At 39.6% G+C, this 22,699-nt stretch overlaps 1 protein-coding gene across 1 annotated transcript in view; it reads right to left on the reverse strand.

Annotated features, from left to right (window-relative positions):
- Positions 1-420: 420 nt before the first annotated feature.
- LOC120980681 (cadherin-8-like) overlaps positions 421-22,699 on the reverse strand; it is a 396,076-nt gene continuing 373,797 nt past the window's right edge. Inside the window, exons 10-11 of the mRNA XM_040409924.1 lie at positions 8,059-8,310; positions 421-914 (exon numbers count right to left, since the gene is read on the reverse strand). Coding sequence (XP_040265858.1) covers positions 421-914; positions 8,059-8,310 — 746 coding nt within the window. The remainder of the gene's footprint in view (positions 915-8,058; positions 8,311-22,699) is intronic.

Genomic DNA, 22,699 nt, shown 5'->3' on the forward strand with positions numbered 1-22,699 from the left:
CCAAATATTGCTTTAGTAAAAAGTGGTTAATTCCTCTTTTCAAAATGTTGCAGTAGACTTTATTGGTCGAAGACTTTTATAACAGAGCGACAACCCGCTTTTTCAAAGTTCCTCTTTCTATTTGCTCTGTTGACTCAGACATCCCAGATGCCAAATCTTCAACCTTTATGGTGGCCCAAGTGAATACTGAACATCCAATGACTTCTAGATACTTCACAAACTTTACTCCACAAGACTTACCCTCTAAAGTACACAATTTTTGGTTCAACATTACAATGTAGTTGATTTGTTTTTTTTATTTTTATAGATGACTGGTGCTAATTGTCTCTAAAACAAGTTGGCCACATTAGTCTTAACTAACAATGACCAAAAATTTTACATAATTGTGAAGTTCGGAATGCAAAAATTGTGTATTCATTGTCAAGTTTCTCTGTCACTTTCTCCAACTGAGTAAAGTTCTCCAAGTCTTTTAAAACGAGGACCCCAATCACTGAGGTAGTCAAAATTTTGATCTGAGTCTGATGTTGATGACTCCAACGAGCTTAGAGAACCAGCCACTGATCCTCGCCCTTCATAACCATAAATCTGGATTGAGTCGTATGGTGGGGCAGTGGGATCATTGTCGGCTTCATGGAGCCTCACGTTAATAAATTCATCCACGTCAACACCATTGGGAGTAGACGTATGACCTTGCCGAGGCATGAACTGAAAATCAGGCTTGATATCCTTGCGAGGTAAATAGCCATTTATTCCATCAGGATTTTGTAATGTTGCAATATCAAAAGCCTCTGTATCTTCTTCTCCTCCTCCTTCATCATCGTAGCGGATTATATTTTCACGAACGTCTTCGTCATCCTTAATAATAAGCGGCTCATTTTTGTGTCTTCGAAGTGTGACAAATAGGACAACAATGACTGTGAAAAAAATCAAAAGTAAAACAATTAATATCTTGATTTATTTTTTATTTCAGAATTAATTGATGAAATCACATTAATAGCATGCCCTAATGGATATCTAATATGCAGTGAGTGTAATTTGGTCCATTAAACAGCTTCCTAAGAGACAAATGTGGGATGAATAGAAGGCAATTTTTTGGTTCTTTGGTGTCACATGATCACATGGCATATCCTGTGGAGGACTCTACCATCACATAAACCAAGAAAATGTTAGGCCACAAGCAGTTCTCTAAAAACAATGGCTATAGGGGTGGACATACCACCTGTGCAGCTGGTTTAGCTGCACAGAGCCCCAGGGGAGCCCTTTCTAGCTGTATTGCAGTAGTAAAAGTGCCCAGGCTGCACTGCAAAGCTTAGAGTGAGGCTGATGGGGGAAAAGTTTAGAGGTGTTATGGGGGTCCCTAGACATAACTTTCTTTGGGGCACCAGAAATGCCCAAACTACCCTTGGCACACATCATCACCCTCAGCCACACTTAGAATGATCATATGCCATGTGACTCCACAGAACTAAACTGTGCTTTTTTCAGCTCCTTGAACTTTTTGAGACTGTTTTGCAGTGTGGGCCTTTTTTGTCTTTGGCTTGTCACTGCTACTGTTCAATGCAGTTAATTTAAACATATTTTTTGGATTTAAATTGAAGACCTATCCTCAGAATAGGTCATAAATATTTGATCATCTGAGGTCCAACTCCTAGGACCATTGCCAAATAGCTATTTGGAGGGGCCACAGTACTCTGCCGAGTGTTGCACCCTCTATATAGTATACCAAGTAAAGATGAATAAATTAATTTTATAGAATTTAAAATTCAGAGAGAGAGAAACAGATGGAGAAAGGGATGCAAGAGACATATTTTTTCAAGCATTTAAAGCAATTTCAAATTGGATTTCTTGGGTGATCTGGTCGAATCGGGTGCAAAAAAAATTAATAAATACAGGAAATATAGGAAATACACTCCTCTCTAATACCAAGCATAGTGCTGCACATTATATAGCACCAATGATAGTAGAATTGAAAAAAATGCAGTTTGGCATATCATAGACTTATCTCTTCAACCCTTGATTCCCCGGAAGAAGCCAGATCTACTGGCGAAACGGCGTTGGGTCAGGAGTCGGCCGAGAGATCTTTGCACCAGTCAGGGTATGTTTATACTTTGTCCTTTTCATTCCAACCTCAATCTCCACAAGTGCCTCCTTTGCACTTTGTTTGGGGCGTTGCTGCTATGAGGTTTTGAGATATGCTTTTTCAGCTAGCATTCTTTTTTCCCTGTTTTTTCCCGCACTGATCTCCCGGCCTCTCCTTGGGTCCTGCTACTCATCTGTGTGTCCCGCCTTGTGCTGCCTGTTTTATTATATATGTATGTATTGTTTATATGTTTATATATACTTACAATAAAGTTTTTTGGATCTTCATACATATGTAAGTTAGTTTTATTCATTTTTTTGGTGATTATTTTCCTTGATTTTTAGAGTGCATGCCCAAAGGGAACTGTCTTGACCGGATTCTTCCGAGACTAATAAGCAGGCCTATCTGTCTTCTAATAAGACAGGCTAGTTATCTGAAGTCTCTCTCTGTTGAATGAGATTCCTCCATTGTGAAAAATCATATTTGTGTTATGCAATTGTTTTTACCTCACTTTAACTGTCATTGCATGTTGGGGGGGGGGGGCATTGGTTCTTCTTTTAAAGCAACCTATGCTGTGTTAATTGTAGTTTCGGCACTTACTATTATTCACTTTGTCAGCTGGCAATGTACAAGGAACTTGACACTAAAATTCAAGCATATGGTTAAGGGGTGGGGTTAAGCTTTAACCCTTTAGGCTTTAAAGAATTTATTATAAAAAAAAATATATTATATCTTAGGGAAAACATATGGATAATTCAACTTTTGGGTAAAGTGTAAATTAGGGTATATATTTGCCTAGTTTCAAAATTATATATATATATATATATATATAAAAATATATACAGTCATGTGAAAAAATTAGGACACCCTTTGAAAGCATGTGGTTTTTTGTAACATTTTTAATAAATGGTTATTTCATCTCCGTTTCAACAATACAGAGAGATTAAAGTAATCCAACTAAACAAAGAAAACTGAAGAAAAGTCTTTTCAAGATCTTCTGTAAATGTCATTCTACAAAAATGCCTATTCTAACTGAGGAAAAAGATAGGACACCCTCACATGTATTCCCTCTTAAATTGGCTCAGATCTCACACAGGTATATCACACCAGGTGCACATAATTAGTAGATCGTTACTCTGCATGTTGAATGAGGCTTGCCCTATTTAAACCTCAGACATTTAGTTTGGTGTGCTCCTGACTGTTGAAGTGAGAGTGAGCACCATGGTGAGAGCAAAAGAGCTGTCAGATGACTTCAGAAAAAAGATTGTAGCAGCCTATGAGTCTGGGAAGGGATTTAAAAAGATCTCAAAAGATTTTGAAATCAGCCATTCCACTGTCCGGAAGATAGTCTACAAGTGGAGGGCTTTCAAAACAACTGCCAACATGCCCAGGACTGGTCGCCCCAGCAAGTTCACCCCAAGAGCAGACCGCAAGATGCTAAAAGAGGTATCCAAAAACCCTAAAGTGTCATCTCGAGAACTACAGCAGGCTCTGGCTACTGTTGATGTAGAAGTACATGCCTCTACAATCAGAAAGAGACTGTACAAGTTTAACTTGCATGGGAGGTGTGCAAGGAGGAAACCTTTGCTTTCCAAGAGAAACATCGAGGCCAGACTGACATTTGCCAGCGATAAAGTTGACAAAGACCAGGACTTCTGGAATAATGTTCTTTGGACAGATGAGTCCAAAATTGAATTATTTGGACACAACAGCAGAGGACATGTTTGGCGTAAACCAAACACAGCATTCCAAGAAAAGAACCTCATACCAACTGTGAAGCATGGAGGTAGAAGTGTCATGGTTTGGGGCTGCTTTGCTGCAGCAGGACCTGGTCAGCTCACCATCATAGAATCCACAATGAATTCTACTGTGTATCAGAAGGTGCTTGAAGAACATGTGAGACCATCAGTTAGAAAATTAAAGCTGAAGCGGAACTGGACCATGCAGCATGACAATGACCCAAAACATACTAGTAAATCAACCAAAGATTGGCTGAAAAAGAAGAAATGGAGAGTCCTGGAATGGCCAAGTCAAAGTCCAGATTTGAATCCCATTGAGATGCTGTGGGGTGACTTGAAAAGGGCTGTACGTGCAAGCAACCCCTCAAACATCTCACAGCTGAAAAAGTTCTGCATTGAGGAGTGGGGTAAAATTTCCTCAGACCGATGTCGAAGACTGGTAGATGGCTACAAGAACCGTCTCACTGCAGTTATTTCAGCCAAAGGAGGTAACACTCGCTATTAGGGGCAAGGGTGTCCTATCTTTTTCCTCAGTTAGAATAGGCATTTTTGTAGAATGACATTTACAGAAGATCTTGAAAAGACTTTTCTTCAGTTTTCTTTGTTTAGTCGGATTACTTTAATCTCTCTGTATTGTTGAAACGGAGATGAAATAACCATTTATTAAAAATGTTACAAAAAACCACATGCTTTCAAAGGGTGTCCTAATTTTTTCACATGACTGTATGCACACACACACACACACACACACACACGGGTGAGTGTTACGCCCCCCCCCCCCCCTTCATAGTATACCACTCATGATGCCATACATTGTATTGAACAATGGGAGTATGGGGTACTTTGAGTTGGACCTCCAAAGATCAGATATTGATAACTATGATGATTTTTAGTTTTGAAATAAGATGACTGAGGGGTGATCTTATAACCATGCATAAATATATCAGGGATCAGTACAGAGATTTCTCCCATGATCTATTTGTATGAAGAAGAAGAGAGGAAAAATGGATTGTCAGTGCTCTTCTCAGATATACAGGTAGTGTATTAGGATCATAGTTAACATGTTTTCGGGGCTGAACAAGTTCCTTCTTCAGATCACATCCACAAGCATAAAAGAAGCAAGGGGGCATGACAAAATATTATTCATATACAGAATAAAAAGATAAATAAAAATAAACAAAAACAAAAACATCAGGTTAGTCCCAGACCATTCTACATGGGTCATTAACATAAACAAAAAACAGAATTACTTATGTATAGTAAATTAAAAAGTACAGTTGCAGTTCTAATTTTGCAACTATACCTTTTAATTCCTCTACATCTACAGAAAAGAAGGTTTCTTCATAAACATAGAAGAGGATTCTTTATGGTAAGAGCGGTGAGACTATGGAACTCTCTGCCTGAGGAGGTGCTGATGGCAAATTCACGAAGAGTTCAAGAGGGACCTGGATGTATTTCTGGATTGTAATAATATTACAGGTTATAGTTACTAGAGAGGGGTCGTTGATCCAGGGAGTTATTCTGATTGCCTGATTGGAGTCAGGAAGAGTTTTTCCCCTAAAAGGAGGGAAATTGGCTTTTACTATATGTAGTTTTTTTGGGGGCCTTCCTCTGGATCAATTTGCAGAGTAACAGGCTGAACTGGATGGGTGTATGACTTTTTTCAGCCTTATAATACCATATTACTATGTTATTATGTGTGACCTATCTTGAGAATAGGGTATCAATATTTATACACATATATACACACATAGTTAAAGGGGTTATCTCATGACTAGTGCAAAAAATGAAAATCAGACATCATATAGTACATGCGCTATTTTTGTGAAAAATGCAGACAAAAGAAATCTAAGACAACCCTTTAATGCATTAAAAGTCCAATCATTCCAGTGGTTTGCAATGATGTTACAATGAGAACTGATCTTTGAATTCTCTCTAAATCTCCTTTTAACTAAAAAATAAACGTTTCCTATTTGTTTCTAGAAAACAGCATTTTACTAGAACACAAAGCCGGATTAAATGTACCATATAGAAGGGCATACTTTGATAATGTATTAGCAGGGAATATATCAAGTGAGCATGTTCTTTTAGTCTCCATTATTTTAATTCATTGGTTTCCATTAAACAGTATGCTGCTGCTTAAAAGTTTTCTGTTCTTACTTTTTCCCAGCATGTGGTCCACCTACAATACATTTTCTGCACAAATGCCGAATTCAAGGAAGCATCGTTCAAAGCCCCCAACATCTTTTCTCTATTGTGTGTGGAAGCTCTCATCTTACAGAATTGCATTTTTTGAAATATCAGTAAATCATTTCCATTATGTTAAATATTTGAGCCAGAAAATTTCAGATTTTTGCATGATTTTGTTGTAGGATTTCTAATAGGATTAACTAACAATTCATCTCCCATGATGCATTATTTAATGTGGTTGAGTTGATAAAATGGAACACTTAAATGGCATCTGTCAGCAGATTTGTACCTATGAAATTGGCTGACCTGTTACATGTGCGCTTGGTAGCTGAAGACATCTCTGTTGGTCCCATGTTCATATTAACCCACATTGCAGAGAAAAACTAAGTTTTAATATATGCAAATGAGCCTCTAGGAGCATTGATGCTGCACCCAGAGGCTCAGCTCTCTCTGCAGCTACCGCACCCTCTGCACTTTTATTGACTTTAGAAGAAGTTATGGCCAGGCATGATCATATTTGTACAGCCTGGCCCTGTCAATCAATATTGCAGAGAGAGCAGAGCTTCTAGGTGTAACGGCAACACCATAATTGCTCCTAGAGGCTCATTTACATATATTAAAACTTTTCTTAGCAATGCGGGCACATATGGACATGGGACCAACACAGATGCCTTCAGCTGATGGATCATAGTTTTCAGTTAGGTTGATAGAACAAATGATTGAGCAATTTTATATTCTGCTTCTCACCTTTTTCCTCTGGGTACTACACACTAAAAACATGCTATTAATATTATTTAATATCACTTTGAAACTGTTTAACTTTATTGCTATGTTACTATCATGTTACTGGATTCTTTTTGATAGGTATGCTTGGAAAAGCTCCTTTTGCATACCTCTGATGGATTCCATACAGGAGTATCCATCACATCAAATCCAATGTTTAAATAGATATATATACAGTATATTTTTTTAGTACCATCATGTGGAATAGCATAGTATACTAATCCAGGGCATTCCTTTTGGCTGTTGTAGGATTTAGGCTTCTCCCGGTGCAGACACTATGTTAAGGCCAATAACAGCATGTGAGCATGGCCTAAGATAGCCTTTTTCAAAATTCCATATCAGGGTATATGAACATCATACAGTAGAGGGTAGTCCACCACCGGAGTGGAGAACTGCTGGTTAAGAGCAGCTTCCACATTGACAGATATACCCCCCATCCATGCTTTACATGGGAATCCATTCAATTGAATGTTAGACAGGTAATACTACATTTCCCCTGCTGTGACCACTGACAGCGGATGACAGTTGGCCAGTTGGATTTCTATTTAAAAGATAACCCAAACCAACAGTGTCAAAAATGGATTTCTAGAGAGATACGTCGGATTGCAAGTCCACTGATGGCTGCATATAAAGGCTATAAAGCAGTTTATTTTTTATATTAAAATCATTTTGCGCTAAAAATCATTTTTATCAATATTTTTTTTAAATAAAAATGTTGAGCCCCTTTCCCTGTATAGACATGAGATTCTCTAGTAGCATGAACTGTGTTTTTATTGTGTTCTGTAAGGCAGCTCAGCTGGCAGCTCTTTATTTCTGATCTCTGACCTTATAAACACTTATTATAGCTCAACTTTTATCTTACTGATAAGAATGTGGCTTAATTTTTACAATTTGCATAGCTAGACAAACAGTTAAGTTTGTAACAGAATGACTGAATATTTTTAATAAAGACCAAAATAAAAAATAAATTTTTAGTCCAAAATTAGTAAAATGCAATCATAAAAAAAAATTGTACCAAAGGTGTACATAGCCTTTAATGTAAAATATTATGATGTATGCAATGAATTTCAGTATTGTCTGGTATTGCTGTGTAGCCCTATGCAAGTGAATGCAATTGAGCTTCAAAATAGGGGCCAATCGATGCACCATTTTTAGAAAAACAAAAAGGCAGAGCCTTTCGTCTACTCATACAAATCCTTTCATTTGCTGTGAAGTTTTTATTTTGAATTTTCAGTAGTATAAAGGACAGATTAAGGCATTCCATACCTAGTAGCAGCACAATACAGGCCAGAATAGCTATTAAAGCCCCCATACTGAGTCCAATTGGCAGAACGTAGGCTTCCGCATTGCAGGATTGCACCACTCCATCACTGCTACAGCCACAGACCCGTATAGTAAGGGTGCTGGTACTGCTCATTGGAGGATTGCCACTGTCACTTATTATAATCGGTAACAGGTAAACTTCTTGCTTCAGTCGATTAAATCCATTATGCCTTGCCAATATGCTAAGGGAATTATCTAAAAAAAAAAAGAACAAAAATGTGTCAATTGTCAATATAATCAATTCATAATATGCATACATACTTTTCCTTAGATAAAAAAAAAATGTTTTACTTCCATTTTCCCCAGAAACAGCACCTCACTTGACCATAGGCTTTGCCTGTTATTGCAGTTCAGGAAGAAATACAACACCTGCCCTCCGCTCAATTTTATTTTATTGATACATTAAAAAACAATATGGTCTAGGTGAAATAATAATGCAATATTCAAGTGATGCTCATATAATACAGAAGTCTCTCTGTCAAAACAGACCTTCCTCAGCAAGTTGAGTCTGACCGATCATGGGTAAGAGGCATAGACATAGCTCAGACTCATAATGCCAAGAAAGGTCTCTTTTGACTAAAAGACTTCTGTATTATATGAGCAACATTTGATATCACCTGTACCTATAGTTCCTGGTATTGCAGCTCAGTCCTATTCCAGTGATTGTAGCCGAGCTAGCCTAGCCAATGAACTAGAATGTTGCTATTTCTAAATCAAAAGCAGTTTATTCTTAGAAAATTCCTCTAAATAAACTGCTAGAGCCTTGTCTTCTTTACCTGGGCATTCCAAACAGTAGTCAAGTCCAATAGCACACAAGTTATATATTGTGATATAAAGACATCATACCAAAGATGGATTCTAGGGACTACACAATACTTCTGCCTGGACCCTTACTTCTGCACTTGCTTGATACTTAAGTCCACCAAAACACAATGAGGAAGAAATAATCATATGTTCTGGTACTTTATAATTTCTGAGCTGGATCCCATTTTAAGCAATTTATAAGAAGCCTTTTTCCAGTACCTCTACTGTGATTGGAAGTGATATAATATTGGAGAAGAAGGAAATATGGAGCAAACCAACTCTCTACTAGAGAAGAATTTGGCTGAAGTAGGTTCATTGCTCTAAAAGTCCTAATGTTCAAGTAGTATTTCTTAAGGCTCTTTACATCAACACTATTTGCTTCTATTCTACTGCTCCGTTATAGGAGCAGAAAAAAGAAAATAACATAACTGATGGATTTGGCACATAAGTGATAGGGACTGAGCCTAACAGATCCCATTGACTATAATGGGATCTGTTAGGATTCCATTTAGGAGAATGTTTCTTTTAGTGGAGAAAAAAGCTCTGCATGTAGGACTTTTCTTTCTTCTATTTTTGAAGAACTCTGTGACAGAGGCTCCACATGGAGCCTCAGACACAAATATGAACATAGCCTTACTAGTTCAATATTGATTCATTAATATCCAAGGTGGTACATGTCAAAGAGTAGTCTGAAGGCTAAATGGTACACTTACATGTGTAGCATTGTTCCATTATCCCTTTGACAAAATAAAAGGGTACTACTGCGAACATGTGGTCCTCAGGCTATCAGTTCCATTGCTTACATATAGTCAATAATAGTCAGTTTAAGCAGTGGAGGTAGTAGGACTCCAAAAAATGCCTAAACAAGATTTTGACATTGAGCTTACTAGGAGAGGGCAATCTCTTAAAGCCACTCTATGTCTGAGCAATGTCATGCAGTTCTTGTACTAACAGCCTGAGACAGCAAGAATTATCGTGCAGCTTGAAGCTTTTTAATGAGAATGTAAAAACATTTTTAATAAAATTTCAAATTAAGATGGTTCATAGTAATACAGTAAAAGGTTATGTTGCTGGCTTCTCAACAATACACAAGCAGAATGTAGTATCGTTAAATTGATATAAGGTAGTCCGGTTTCAATATTAAGTACATTTTAAACCTTTTACTGTAACCTCTATGCCATCTCACTGAATGCTCCAATATTAACTGTCACTGTGTTTAGTATCAGCGATCAAAGCTTCAGTTTGCCGAGGATTATTATTTTTTCTTCAATGACAAAACTATTCAGCAGCTTGTTCTCATTTATATGAAAGTACAAGAGTGTACTTACCATAAAAGCAGACCAATGGGCAGCTATGGGGCTTAAGAGCGATAGAGTCCAGACCTTCCTACTTTTTGCTCCCCCTTCTACAGGAACTTCTTGTTGATCCAAGTGTGGAGGGACATACAAGCATCAGACCAAACCCAGCATAATAATGAGGGTCTATTCTGTTATTTTGTATGTGGCCCTCGCAATTCAACATACAGTATGCCATTGTGAAAGGGGAAATAAATTGGCAAATATATGTGGACTAGCAGGACATGAATGGGATATTAACACTTTACAAAACTGTAATGCAGCCTTAGGGTACTTTCACACTAGCATTATTCTTTTCTGGCATTGAGTTCCCTCCTAGGGGCTCATTACCGGAAAAGAACTGATCAGTTTTATCCTAATGCATTCTGAATGGAGAGCAATCCGTTCAGGATGCATCAGGATGTCTTCAGTTCAGTCGTTTTGACTTTTCAGGATGGAGATAATACCGCAGCATGTGGAACACTTGCCGGCATTTTTTCCCATTGACATGCATTAATGCCGGATCTAACCCCGAGTGTTCTGGCAAAACGGATCCGGCATTGCGGTCTGCGCATGCTCAGACCGCAAAAAATGTGAACAAAATAAATGCCGGGCCCGTTTTTCCAGATGACACCAGAGAGACGGATCCAGCATTTCAATGAATTTGTCATACAGATCAGGATCCTGATCCGTATGACAAATGCCATCAGTTTGCATGCTTTTTGACGGATCCGGCACGCAGTTACGGTGATGGAACTTCCTGCCGGAATCCTCTGCCGCAAGTGTGAAAGTTCCCTTAGATGAAAAATGTTCCATAACATCTCCTCAAAAGACAAGGGACACAACTAAAATCACCACAGACAGTTTGTGGATATGACATTGTGATGAATAGGATTTTGTTTAGTGGATCCTTGAGAAATGTTAGATTTGGAGGAGAAATGGAGTTCCTTTAGTGGAGTTTCCCTTTAAATTTATCAACAAACAGCTTCATGTTAATGCATTTGAAGACTGGATTTTCAACTTTTTACAACAGTATGTGCTTTTCTAATTACACAAGTTTCCATTAAAGTCACTTTACTTGGAAGTATTATGTAAGAAGTACACTATGTGAGAAGTGATAGGCTTTTAGCTGTTATAGTCTGCCTAGTTGCACTCATTTAACTGTTAGGTGTATTCTGTGAAATTAATATATGTGGTGATTAACTAGGTGGTTACTATGTAGAGATTTTTCCCATTTCTTCTTTCTAAATATACAGTATATGCTCTGATTTGATGCCTTTATGTGGTACTTGAAATGCTTACTTAACCGCTTTTTATATTGATTTAACCTAGTCATTTGTCAAATCTCTATCCTGATAAAGAGAACATTCTAAGCGACATAAAGCTGTCAAAACCATGCCATATTTTCAAAAAATACTGTTCAAGTAACTCACTGGCTGGTATTACTATCAATGGAAAAAGCCTGAGGGAATTTGCTAGCAAAAAAAAAAAATAATAATAATACAATAAAATAAATAAATACAATATACCGAAAGTATGAGATACACACAGGTGAGCATATATATTGCTTCCTTGTCTTATGCAGTACATGATATATTTTAATGTTGATTTTGTTTTAGGTTACACATTATGGAAGTACTGACTCTATTTGTTTGTTGAAAAGGTCAAAAATAAATAAAGGAATAAATAAATAAATACAAATTTAAATAAGCAAACATCTATAAATTTAGCCATGGGTATGCATGGCAAGAAGGCATGGGACACATGGGCACTTTCCGCATCTGTGTCCACATGCTAATTAGCCCAATTGACTGGGGCCAGAGCTGTGGGTTGATCGGCAGTATTCAAAATGTAAATACACAGCTTAAACCTCAGGGTTATTCTTATATCTCTGTCGTGGTTTATGTTGTGGATTTTTCCTGTGGAGAGTTGTAGTAGTGCTGAATTTGTTTTGTTTTGGTTTAGATAGCTATTCAAATGGTATACTCACCACTGGTTTTTCTTTATGGTCTGCAATGGGGTTTTCCAGGCACCTGATATTGATGACCTATTCTCAGGGTCCGACATGCTGCAGCCACCAGTGCTGTAACTAGCACATAGAAACATAGAATGTGTCGGCAGATAAGAACCATTTGGCCCATCTAGTCTGCCCAATATACTGAATACTATGGATAGCCCCTGGCCCTATCTTATATGAAGGATGGCCTTATGCCTATCCCATGCATGCTTAAACTCCTTCACTGTATTTTCAACTATAGACTATAACTACACCCAAGCATTCTGCTAGCATTTCCTGCTGCTCTATGACATTGTCTGCCTACCTTTAAGTCTTCTGAAATAATGACCCCTAAATCCCTTTCCTCAGATACTGAGGTTAGGACTGTATCACTGATTTTATATTCTGCTTTTGGGTTTTTACCCCCCAGATGCATTATCTTGCACTTATTAACATAGTGCATGGAATAGGATGCATAGCTCTGCTCAAAGAGCTGCAGTAACCCACCATGACCACTACACTTTAAACAGAGCTGTGCTTACTGTTCCATTCACATTGCTAGTTCCAGTGTCTGAGGTTGCAGGAAACAACTGATTGATGGAGGAGCAGGGTGTTGGGCCCTCACTGATTGGATATTAATGACCAATCTTGAGGATAGCTTTGTTTGCTGCTGAATAAATAAATAAAAAACTGGATTTTTGCACAAACTAAAGAGTGCTGCATGTATTTTCATCTTGAGGATAGGTCATGAATATCAGGAGCCTGGAAAAACTTTTCAAAATCTGTGAATTAAAATGCAATGTACTTGATGAATTACAATGTATTACAATTAATTACAATATATTTTATTTTAAAAAAACTAAATGTTCCTCAAGCCAAGATCTTGGGATATGACACTATTTCTGCATAATTTGTTGCATGACATGTACTGGTCCCGTAAAGCTATATTCGCGGGGGAGCCATAAACATTGACTTTATGTACAAAGTCCTTTTCATTGCTTTTCCTAGAATATGCTTCAAAGATTTTAGAATGAGGATTCAACATTTTTAGTTTTTTGCACTACATATTAACTTAATATTCATTGTGATGAATCCTTTTCAAAGTGATATCTTTTAGATTTGTGACTCAGACTGATGACAGGTACACTTTATGTTGTGTCAAATATGTTTGTTTTTCCTATAATTTATGAGGGCAAATCAAGGAAAAAATGTTAAAAAAAGTAGTAGACTAGAGACATATTGTATGCTTTATGAAATCAAATTGATCCACTGTTTAGTAAATAGTGAAGAAGACATCCAGCATGTGTTAGGCATATAGATATCAACAGTAAAGTGTCCTTTGTTACCTTCAATTGCTTTCAGGATTTAGAACACCTCTATTGACCAAGGTCCATAGAAGCAGACGTGCTTCTTAGGTATTTGTCTCACGTCTGAAAAAATGAATAAGCTCTAAGTTGACATTCACCCACTGTGCAATTGATTGACCCTCTTGCATTAATGCCAGCTTGGCTTTGTTCCTATGTGAAGGTAAATGAACGTGCAAAATGTCAGGCTAAGAAACAGCAAAGAAATCCTTATCGTTTGCATCACATTTACCTTGGGGAGCCGCCAAAAGAACAATTGGCATGTGAACCACGTTATTAGAACTGTATTACATAACTTTTTCCATTGTCCATTGTCACTTTAAACCTCACACGACACAGAATAAGTTCACAAGACTGTGAATTTATTGCGGTTGCTTGAGCAGCAAAATGCTATGTACACTCACTAAATAACGTACAGTACCAAGAAGGAGTTGTTGGAATCACATGAAACTTTCTATGTGTGAATGTAATGAAGATATATGGAAGTGATTACAATATTAGAGTGAAAGTACAAGATTGTTGAGGGAAACTGTACAGTTGAAAGGAGGCTCTAGGATCCTGTTGGGCCATATCTAGCGTGGCTACAATATCATGTATGGTTGGGCATAGAGGCATATAGATTTCGTATGGTATCCTGTGGCACAGTTACCCACAGATATTGCAGCTGAGTCTGTAGATCCTGCACACTCATAGGTTGCTTAAGCTGGTGTCCCAGCTGCTCCCGTAAATGCTTGATTGGCGATAAATCTGATTGATGGGGAAGGAAAAAGATGTGTTGCAATCTGATGTAGACATTCCTGGGAAACACTTGCTGTGCTTGGACGAGCATTATCCTGCTGAAAAATGCCAGTTGGAAGCCCTGCCATGAGAGGCAACACATGTGGCTGCAGGATGTCCTGCACATATTACTGAGCTGTTAGTGTCCATCATATCGCTACAAGGGGTGACCGACTGTCATATACCATAGATCCCCAGATCATCACACCAGCAGTTGGGGCAGGGTGTTGCTCCTCAGCAAAGGCAAGATTAAAGTGCTCACCACGACGCCTCCATACTCTAACACAACCATTGTGAGTCCCTAAACAAAACCTGGATTTGAAGCTAAAGACGATGTGGTTCTAGTCTGTGGCTGTCCAATTTTCTTGTTCACATCACCACTTCAAATGAAGGTGACAGTGCCTGACTCTCAATGGCAGAACACGTAATAAGTGACACCAAATCTCCTTCTGCTAAGCTCCTGGAAATGATCCTGACAGAGACAGGGGTATGAAATGAAGGTGCCACTTATGTCTCAATGGTGGACAATGAAACTGTGGGAGCTAATCATGCTTGTCGGTGGATGATCCTTTCTACTAGTGGTCTGTCTGGGTCGTCCAAAGCCTATTCACGGTGTGTGCCCTCATATAACCACTGGTCCCAACACTAACAGCTAGGCCAGAACAGCCTAGATGGTGGGCTATTTGTCAAAATTTATATCCTGCCTCTTTCAATCTACTAATATGCCCCCTTTCAAAGTCTGTCAATGTGGCAAAATGTCTTAGAGTGTATCATAGAGGCATGTCTAGCAGTTAATGATCTCTCACAAAGAGATACATTATCCTAAAGTGTCCTCTGACAGCATGTTTATAGGGCAGCAAGAAAGCACATTTATGCCCTCTTGTAGCAAGACCCAGTGTCTAATTAGTCCACACCTGCATTTACCTATCTGCAAGAGGCATAACTGTAGAAATTGCAGCTATCCAACATTTCTACCTGGGTGTATTATTTGTTTGTCAATGAGTGTGTTTTAATAATATTAATTCATATTGTGTCGTTTTGTAGGATATATATCAATTATGTCTGAAGAATTCAAGTCTACAATGAAATCTAAAAAAATGAATAACTTCACAAGTATGGAATAATACTGCATATGTGCCAATAATAGCGGCATTGCCACTCACCATCTGTGTTGATTCGTCAAAGTTGCGTAAAACCTCACAGAGGTCAGATATCCATACCCACTCATCGCCTGTGAAGAGCTGACTGGAAAGGCGACGAACATGTTGCAGCTGGTATTCCACTACTGCCCTCTGCTGCTCACAAAGCCTGCCCAACATGTGGAACGTGGAGTTCCAGCGCGTGCTCACGTCGCACAACAGTCGGTGAGCTGGCAATTGCAAGAGCTGGTGCAGCGCTGCCAGACCGACGGCAGCTGTAGATGACTTTCGGAAATGGGCACAAATGAGGTGCACCTTCACCAGTAGCTCTGTCAAATTGGGGTAGGTTTTGAGAAACCGCTGAACCACTACATTTTAACACGTGGGCTAGGCATGTTATGTGTGTGAGCTTGCCGAGCTCCAAAGCCGCCACCAAGTTATGGCCATTATCAGACACAACCATGCCTGGTTCTAGGTTGAGTGGCGAGAGCCACATCTTAGTCTGGTCCCTTATACTCTGCAGCAGCTCTGCGGCAGTGTGCTGTTTGTCACCTAAGCAAATAAGTTTCAGCACGGTCTGTTGCCGCTTCGCCACTGTAGTGCTACACTGCTTCCAGCTACTGATTGTTGGCTGACTGGTGCTGCAAGATGAGAATTCAGAGGTGAAAGTGGAGGAGGAGGCAGAGGAGGAGAAGGGGGCCACTAAAGCAGGCACTAATGTAGGTGATGGCGGAAATCCTGATGGAAGTAAGGCCCGCAATACTTGGCGTCGGCAGCACCTGTGCCATCCCAGCGTATGACTCACTCCCGGCCTCCACAATGTTCACCCAGTGTGCCCTCAGGGAAATGTAGCGTCACTGGCCACAAGCACTTGTCCATGTGTCAGTCGTTAAGTGTCCCTTCCCAAAAACTGCGTTGGTCACGGCATGGGTGATGTTACAGGACACTTGCTGGTGTAAGGCGGGGACAGCACACCGGGCAAAATAGTGGCGGCTGGGGACTGAGTAATGAGGGACGGCTGCCGCCATCAGGCTGCGGAAAGCCTCATTGTCCACAAGCCTAAATGGCAACATTTCCAGGGCCAGCAATTTGGAAAGGTGCGTATTTAGTGCTATGGTCTGTGGGTGGGTGGCTGGGTATTTGCGCTTTAAATCAAAGGCCTGGGGTATGGACATCTGTATGCTGCGCTGGGACACAGAATTAGATGTGCTAGCTGATGTTGCTTGCGAAAGTCCAGGTGCAGGGCGGAAGGCACCTGGGCCTGTGTCTTTGACAGGGGATTGCCAGGCACGTAAATCAGGGGAAGAGGAGGCAGTGATGTGACCCGCAGATACTGATTGTGGACCCAGGCGTTTGGCCCACTTATTAGGGTGCTTTGATGCCATGTGGCGGATCATGCTGGTGGTGGTGAGGTTGCTAGTGTTCACGGTCCTTCTCATTTTGGTATGGCACAGGTTGCAAATGACAACTCGTTCGCACATTCATCAAAAAAGCACCAGACTGCGGAACACCTACCCCTTGGCAAGGGGGTGCTCCGGGGAACAGTTGCGGGCCTGTTTGGTGTGGACCACCTTCTCTGTTTTTCCACCCCACTGCCTCTTCCAGCCTGTTGCGGTGCTGCAGATCCCTCCCCCTCTGTACTGCTGTCCTTGCTCGGCTTGCCACCTTCCTAGGTTGGGTCAGTGATTTCATCATCCACCACCTCCTCTTCCTCTTCCTCACTTCGGTCATCCTCCTGACTTGTTGACCAAACAACAACCTCACTTATTGACAACTGTGCCTCAACCTTATCATCAACCTCTTGAGACACTAATTGCTATTGACTTATTGGCAACTGTGTCTCATCATCGTCATCCACCTCGTAAAACTCTAATTGCTGTTCCCCTCCACCATCTTCTTCTGACTGTGGATGCTCAAGAGTTTAGGAATCAAGGCACAATATCTCCTCATGTCCCTCTTCAAGCGGGCTTGGCGAGAGGCCCAAATTAAGGCATGGCGCTGAATAGAGCTCCTCAGAATATCCGAGTGTGGGATCACTTGTTTGCAAAGACTCTCCATGGTGGGAGGAAGGAGGATCAGGGTGAGGATTCTGTTGACCAGACTCTTGGCTACTGAGACTGGACTTTGTGGAAAACAGGGTGGTGCTTAACCGACTGGAAGCATTATCTGCTGCAATCCAACCAACCACCTGCTCGCACTGTTCTGACTTCGAGAGTGGTGTTCTGCACCGCCCTCCAAACTGGGACATGAAACTAGGTATCATGGATGGGTGTGTTTCTTGTGCTCTGGCAGCAGGCACAGTTTCACTGCACCCAGGGCCATGGCCTCTGCTTGCTCTATCAGCAGCACGGCCACTTCCCCATCCCTTACTGCTCGTCTTCATCATATTAAATGGTATATATGCTTACAAGTATGTTACACGTACAGTAGCATAGTTTTTTAAAGTGTATGCGCAAATAAATTACAGTCAATCTCACAGATATTTGGGATGCGGAAACATTATACATTAGAGGTACCACAGGTAATGGTGCTGCTGTCAACAGCGGCTAAGATAAAATTACAGTCAATGTCACAGATATTTGGGATGCGGAAACGTAATACAGGATATGTAGCGCAGAAAATGTCGCTGTCCGCTGGGTCTATGGAAAAAGTACACTGGATGTCACAGATATTTTTAGTATGCGCACACGTTAAACAGGAGATGTAGAGCAGATAACATCGCTGTCCGCAGCGTCTACGGAAAAAGTACACTGGATGTCACAGATATTTTTAGTACGCGCACACGTTAAACAGGAGGTGTAGCGCAGATAACGTCGCTGTTTGCAGCGTCTACGGAGAAAGTATACTGGATGTCACAGATATTTTTAGGCTGCGCAATCTTTATACAGGAGATGTAGCGCAGATAATGTCGCTGTCCGCAGGGTCTATGCAAAAAGTACGCTGGATGTCACAGATATTTTTAGTATGCACACACGTTAAACAGGAGATCTAGCGCAGATAATGTCACTATCCATAGCGTCTACGGAAAAAGTACACTGGATTTCACAGATATTTTTAGGCTGCGCACACGTAATACAGGAGATGTAGCGCAGGTAATGTAACCAGCCGCAGCAGACACCGTCTACGGAAAAAGTACACTGGATGTCAAAGATATTTTTTGTATGCACACACGTTACACATGAGATGTAACGCAGATAATGTCGCTGTCTTCAGCGGTCAAACAATTGCAATCTATTTAGCGCAGGTTGCTCTAAAAATATATATTGCTGCCACACACAATAGTCCTTAAAAAGACTTTTGGGTCTCTAACACCAACCCTGCCTAACAAAAAAATTTAATTAAATTCCCTACACTATCTGTCCCTTCTACATCACAGCTCTCCTTGACTATGACTGAGCCCAACCACGTCTTATCGGGTTCTTTATAGCACCCGATGACGTGTTCCAGCTAGTCAATCACTGTAATTCCAGTAACCAACATGGCTACGGCATTACAGTGAGTGGTAGTACTTACCTGCACATTTATTGGGTGCGTAGCAGCCAATAAACGTACGGGGAGAACACTCGAGCATCACGCTCGAGCTCACGCAGTGTTCGGCCGAACATCGCGATGCTCGAGCCGAACTGGTGTTCAGCCGAGCATGCTCGCTCCACACTAGTATTAACCATAACAGACTTGTCAAGAAAGCAAACAGGTCCCAGTTAAAAAATCATTGTGTCCTTTGACATTGTAACTTATTCCATACTTTGCATCTTTATACCTTCTTGTTTTCCCTTTTTTCCACAAGTCACAGGACCATAAATGAGAAAGACATGAAAGAGTAAAAATAAATGTACAGTGAGAGTAACAAAAGCAGGTCTGGAAAAAAAACGCACACACACAAAACTTAGAACTAGTAGATTTAACAAAGGTTTTACAGCAGGACGTCAAAAATCAGTGGGAGACACATTGTAATGTTCAATTTGACTTTTGCATTTTTGAAATGTTACGCATTGGATCTTTTATGTTTCTTAGAGCACTTGAGTTCAGGAAATGTGTCCATTGTGAAAACACTAAGTGGGGTTGAAGCGATAAAACAATTATACACTGTGAAAACACAAAGTAACTTTTAAGATCTTTTTTGATGAAAAGCCAAAGTGTATTCTGGGGAAAGCAGTCTCTTCACAAAGCCTGAAGCTGCAGTTTGCCGTGATCCTCTGACCACCCACAAAATGGACAAATCCTTTCACTGAACTCCCTGCCCTCAATTCTACTTCCCAAACTGCCTTTATGGACATACTGCAGAGTAGCAATTACAATGACATGTCACTGCAGATCCCTTTCAGTTTTTCTCAGGCGCCATCCTTCATGGCAGGTAGCAGATAAAGTAGGGCAGATACAGATCTCACTCGTTTAAGCATCTCCTTAAAATATTAGTGTTTCCAGATGGTATTTTACTTCACTGTCTCTAATTCTACAGTAGTTAAGACTTTAATTATTCAACTTTTACTAATACATGATTAGTGGATGTGTTTGGTACAACAAAAAAATTGCATCCATAACATATAAAACTGTGTATAGCCATTCACTATATTGATTAGTGAGTTAGAAATTGGTCTTCAGCTAAAATGAGACTGATTATTTGAGGACAATGGTTCCCCACTGCCTAAAAAATTAAGTTCAAACCATTACCAACATACAAATCATTCCCAACTTGCCCCCTTCATTCATCTGTACCCTAATCTCCCACAATCTCCTCACTTGCGATATTTGATCCTCCCAAGACCTCCTTCTTGGTTCTCCTTTTGTCTTTTCTTCACACAATCATCTTCAAGATTTCTAACCTGTTTCCCCCATACTCTGGAAACAATCTACAATAACCCTTCTGCTATTATAATTTAATCCAAACATGGAAGGAGGAGGGGGTGATAAACCCCAAATGGGAAATTTTTGGCTGCAAGTGAATGACTAACAGCCCCTGTCTATAACAGTATGCAAGAGAATTAGACACAATACAATAACTCAGAAAATAGAAACTTACTTGTTCAGGGTTACAAAAATATGGCAGATTTTTAGTTTTTCCTGAAAACAGTGCTATTCCTGTCTATGGGTTGCAACTGATATTGCAGTAAAACCTTCATTAAAGTTTGGCTATGCTGCAACACCACATATGACATTCTGATTTCAAAGAACCGAGGCCAGCATAGACACTGTATTGTATTGTGTTGATAGACACTCTGAATTCAGAGGTTTCTCATTTACAGTGTGTTTATTTTTTAGTTGGCTCCCCTTCTTCTCCATTGGCACTGGGTTGGAATAAGTGGCTCCATTGTGGTTATTGTTGCAATCAATCATCATTGCTGGCATAATTCCTAATCTGCATACCTGACCAACAGATATTTGAAAGTATTTGAATGGCATCACTTTTTTTTTCTTTTTTGGCTAACCCTATGGTGAGTCCTCTGATGAACCCATATCCAGGGGGAAAGCATTGGGGAAGTGTAAAGGATTTAACAGGGTGCATCAGGGTCAGGCTCCTAAACAGGGTTCCCCTTGTCAGGTCAGAAGTGCAGGGAGAGTTATTTTTATCTCCACTAAGTTTCCTTGCCTACATCCAGGTTGATCAGATATGCATTTTATGTGGTCACATCACTGAAGATTTGATTGCTGCACTTGAGATGCTTGTCCCCATCTAGTATATTGTGAGTCTAGTTGATGTATTATAGATTATTAAAAATTATGTTTTGCAAAGGTCATAGTGATAGGCCTGTGAACGCGCATGGATGATATCCATGTTATGTGGCTCACCTAACTCTTTAGTCTGGATTGACAGGTTTCTCCTTATAGAAATAAATGTAGTAAAACCGGCACTCTTCACTTGATTAACCACACTGAGAGCGTTATAAGTATATAGTATATTTATTTATTTATCTGTTTGTTTAGACTATAGTTATAGAGGTATGTTGCAAAAGTGCATACATTTGCAAAGATAATACAAAATGTATAAGGTATATACTGTATAAAAAGTATATAAAAAATATATATATATTCCAGGTAAAAAAAAAAATTGGGTAAAAAAAGGGGTAAATTAGTTAGTTTAAGAAAAAAGGTTAATTAATTAAAAGTTTGAAAAATGTACATGCATGGGGTGTATGAGATGCGTATCTTGTTTTCACCCTTTTTGTCTCCTTCGGCGTCCCACGTGTCTTTGACATCACTGGGACGCCGAAGGAGACAATCCTGGAAGGCGCATCGGCGGCATCAACGGAGAAAGGTATCTTCAGTCAGGGTGTGAGACTAACAACGTGCGGGACGCCGCACTAGGCATAACAAACTGACTGATACATCCAATTTATTTATTTTTTTCAATCTTTTTTTGCACCTCTTATACATCCCATGGTCCATAGTGACTGGCATACGAACAAGGAGAGAAGCTAAATATATCACTAACTGTCATCCTCCTATTATATGGACTGAACACTACATGGATATATTTAGAGATTCTTGAACTAAGTGATCTCAGAACGATATTTCGCCATTGGGTGATTAATATATATATATATATATATATGTATAGAACTATATGGTAAAAGTGATCACCGGCTGATCAATTTGCCACCTATACATCTATATATCCCCATACCTGCAATCGCCCATATTAACTATACGTCTGACAGACGAAAAGTGAAGATATCTAGATTCTTGATACAGATTCCTGACGCAGGACTGCAAATATAAGGAATCTCCCCTTTCCCTAAAAGGGTGAAAACAAGATACGCATCTCATACACCCCATGCATGTACATTTTTTCTAACTTTTAATTAATTAACCTTTTTTCTTAAACGAACTAATTTACCCCTTTTTTTACCCTAATTTTTTTTTTACCTGGAATATATATATTTTTTATATACTTTTTATATATACCTTATACATTTTTTATTATCTTTGCAAATTTATGCACTTTTACAACATACCTCTATAACTATAGTCTAAACAAACAAATGAATAAATATACTATATACTTATATCGCTCTCAGTTTGGTTAATCAAGTGAAGAGTGACGGTTTTACTACATTTATTTCTATATTCTACTTTTTCTGATTGGGTGAATCAGCTAAAATATACACGGTATTGGTTGGGTGAGCCACCCGTTATCCACAATTGTCTGATCTTATAGGTTTCTCCTTATAA

Source organism: Bufo bufo, chromosome 10, assembly GCF_905171765.1.
Source record: "Bufo bufo chromosome 10, aBufBuf1.1, whole genome shotgun sequence".
Taxonomy (NCBI): Eukaryota; Metazoa; Chordata; class Amphibia; order Anura; family Bufonidae; genus Bufo; species Bufo bufo.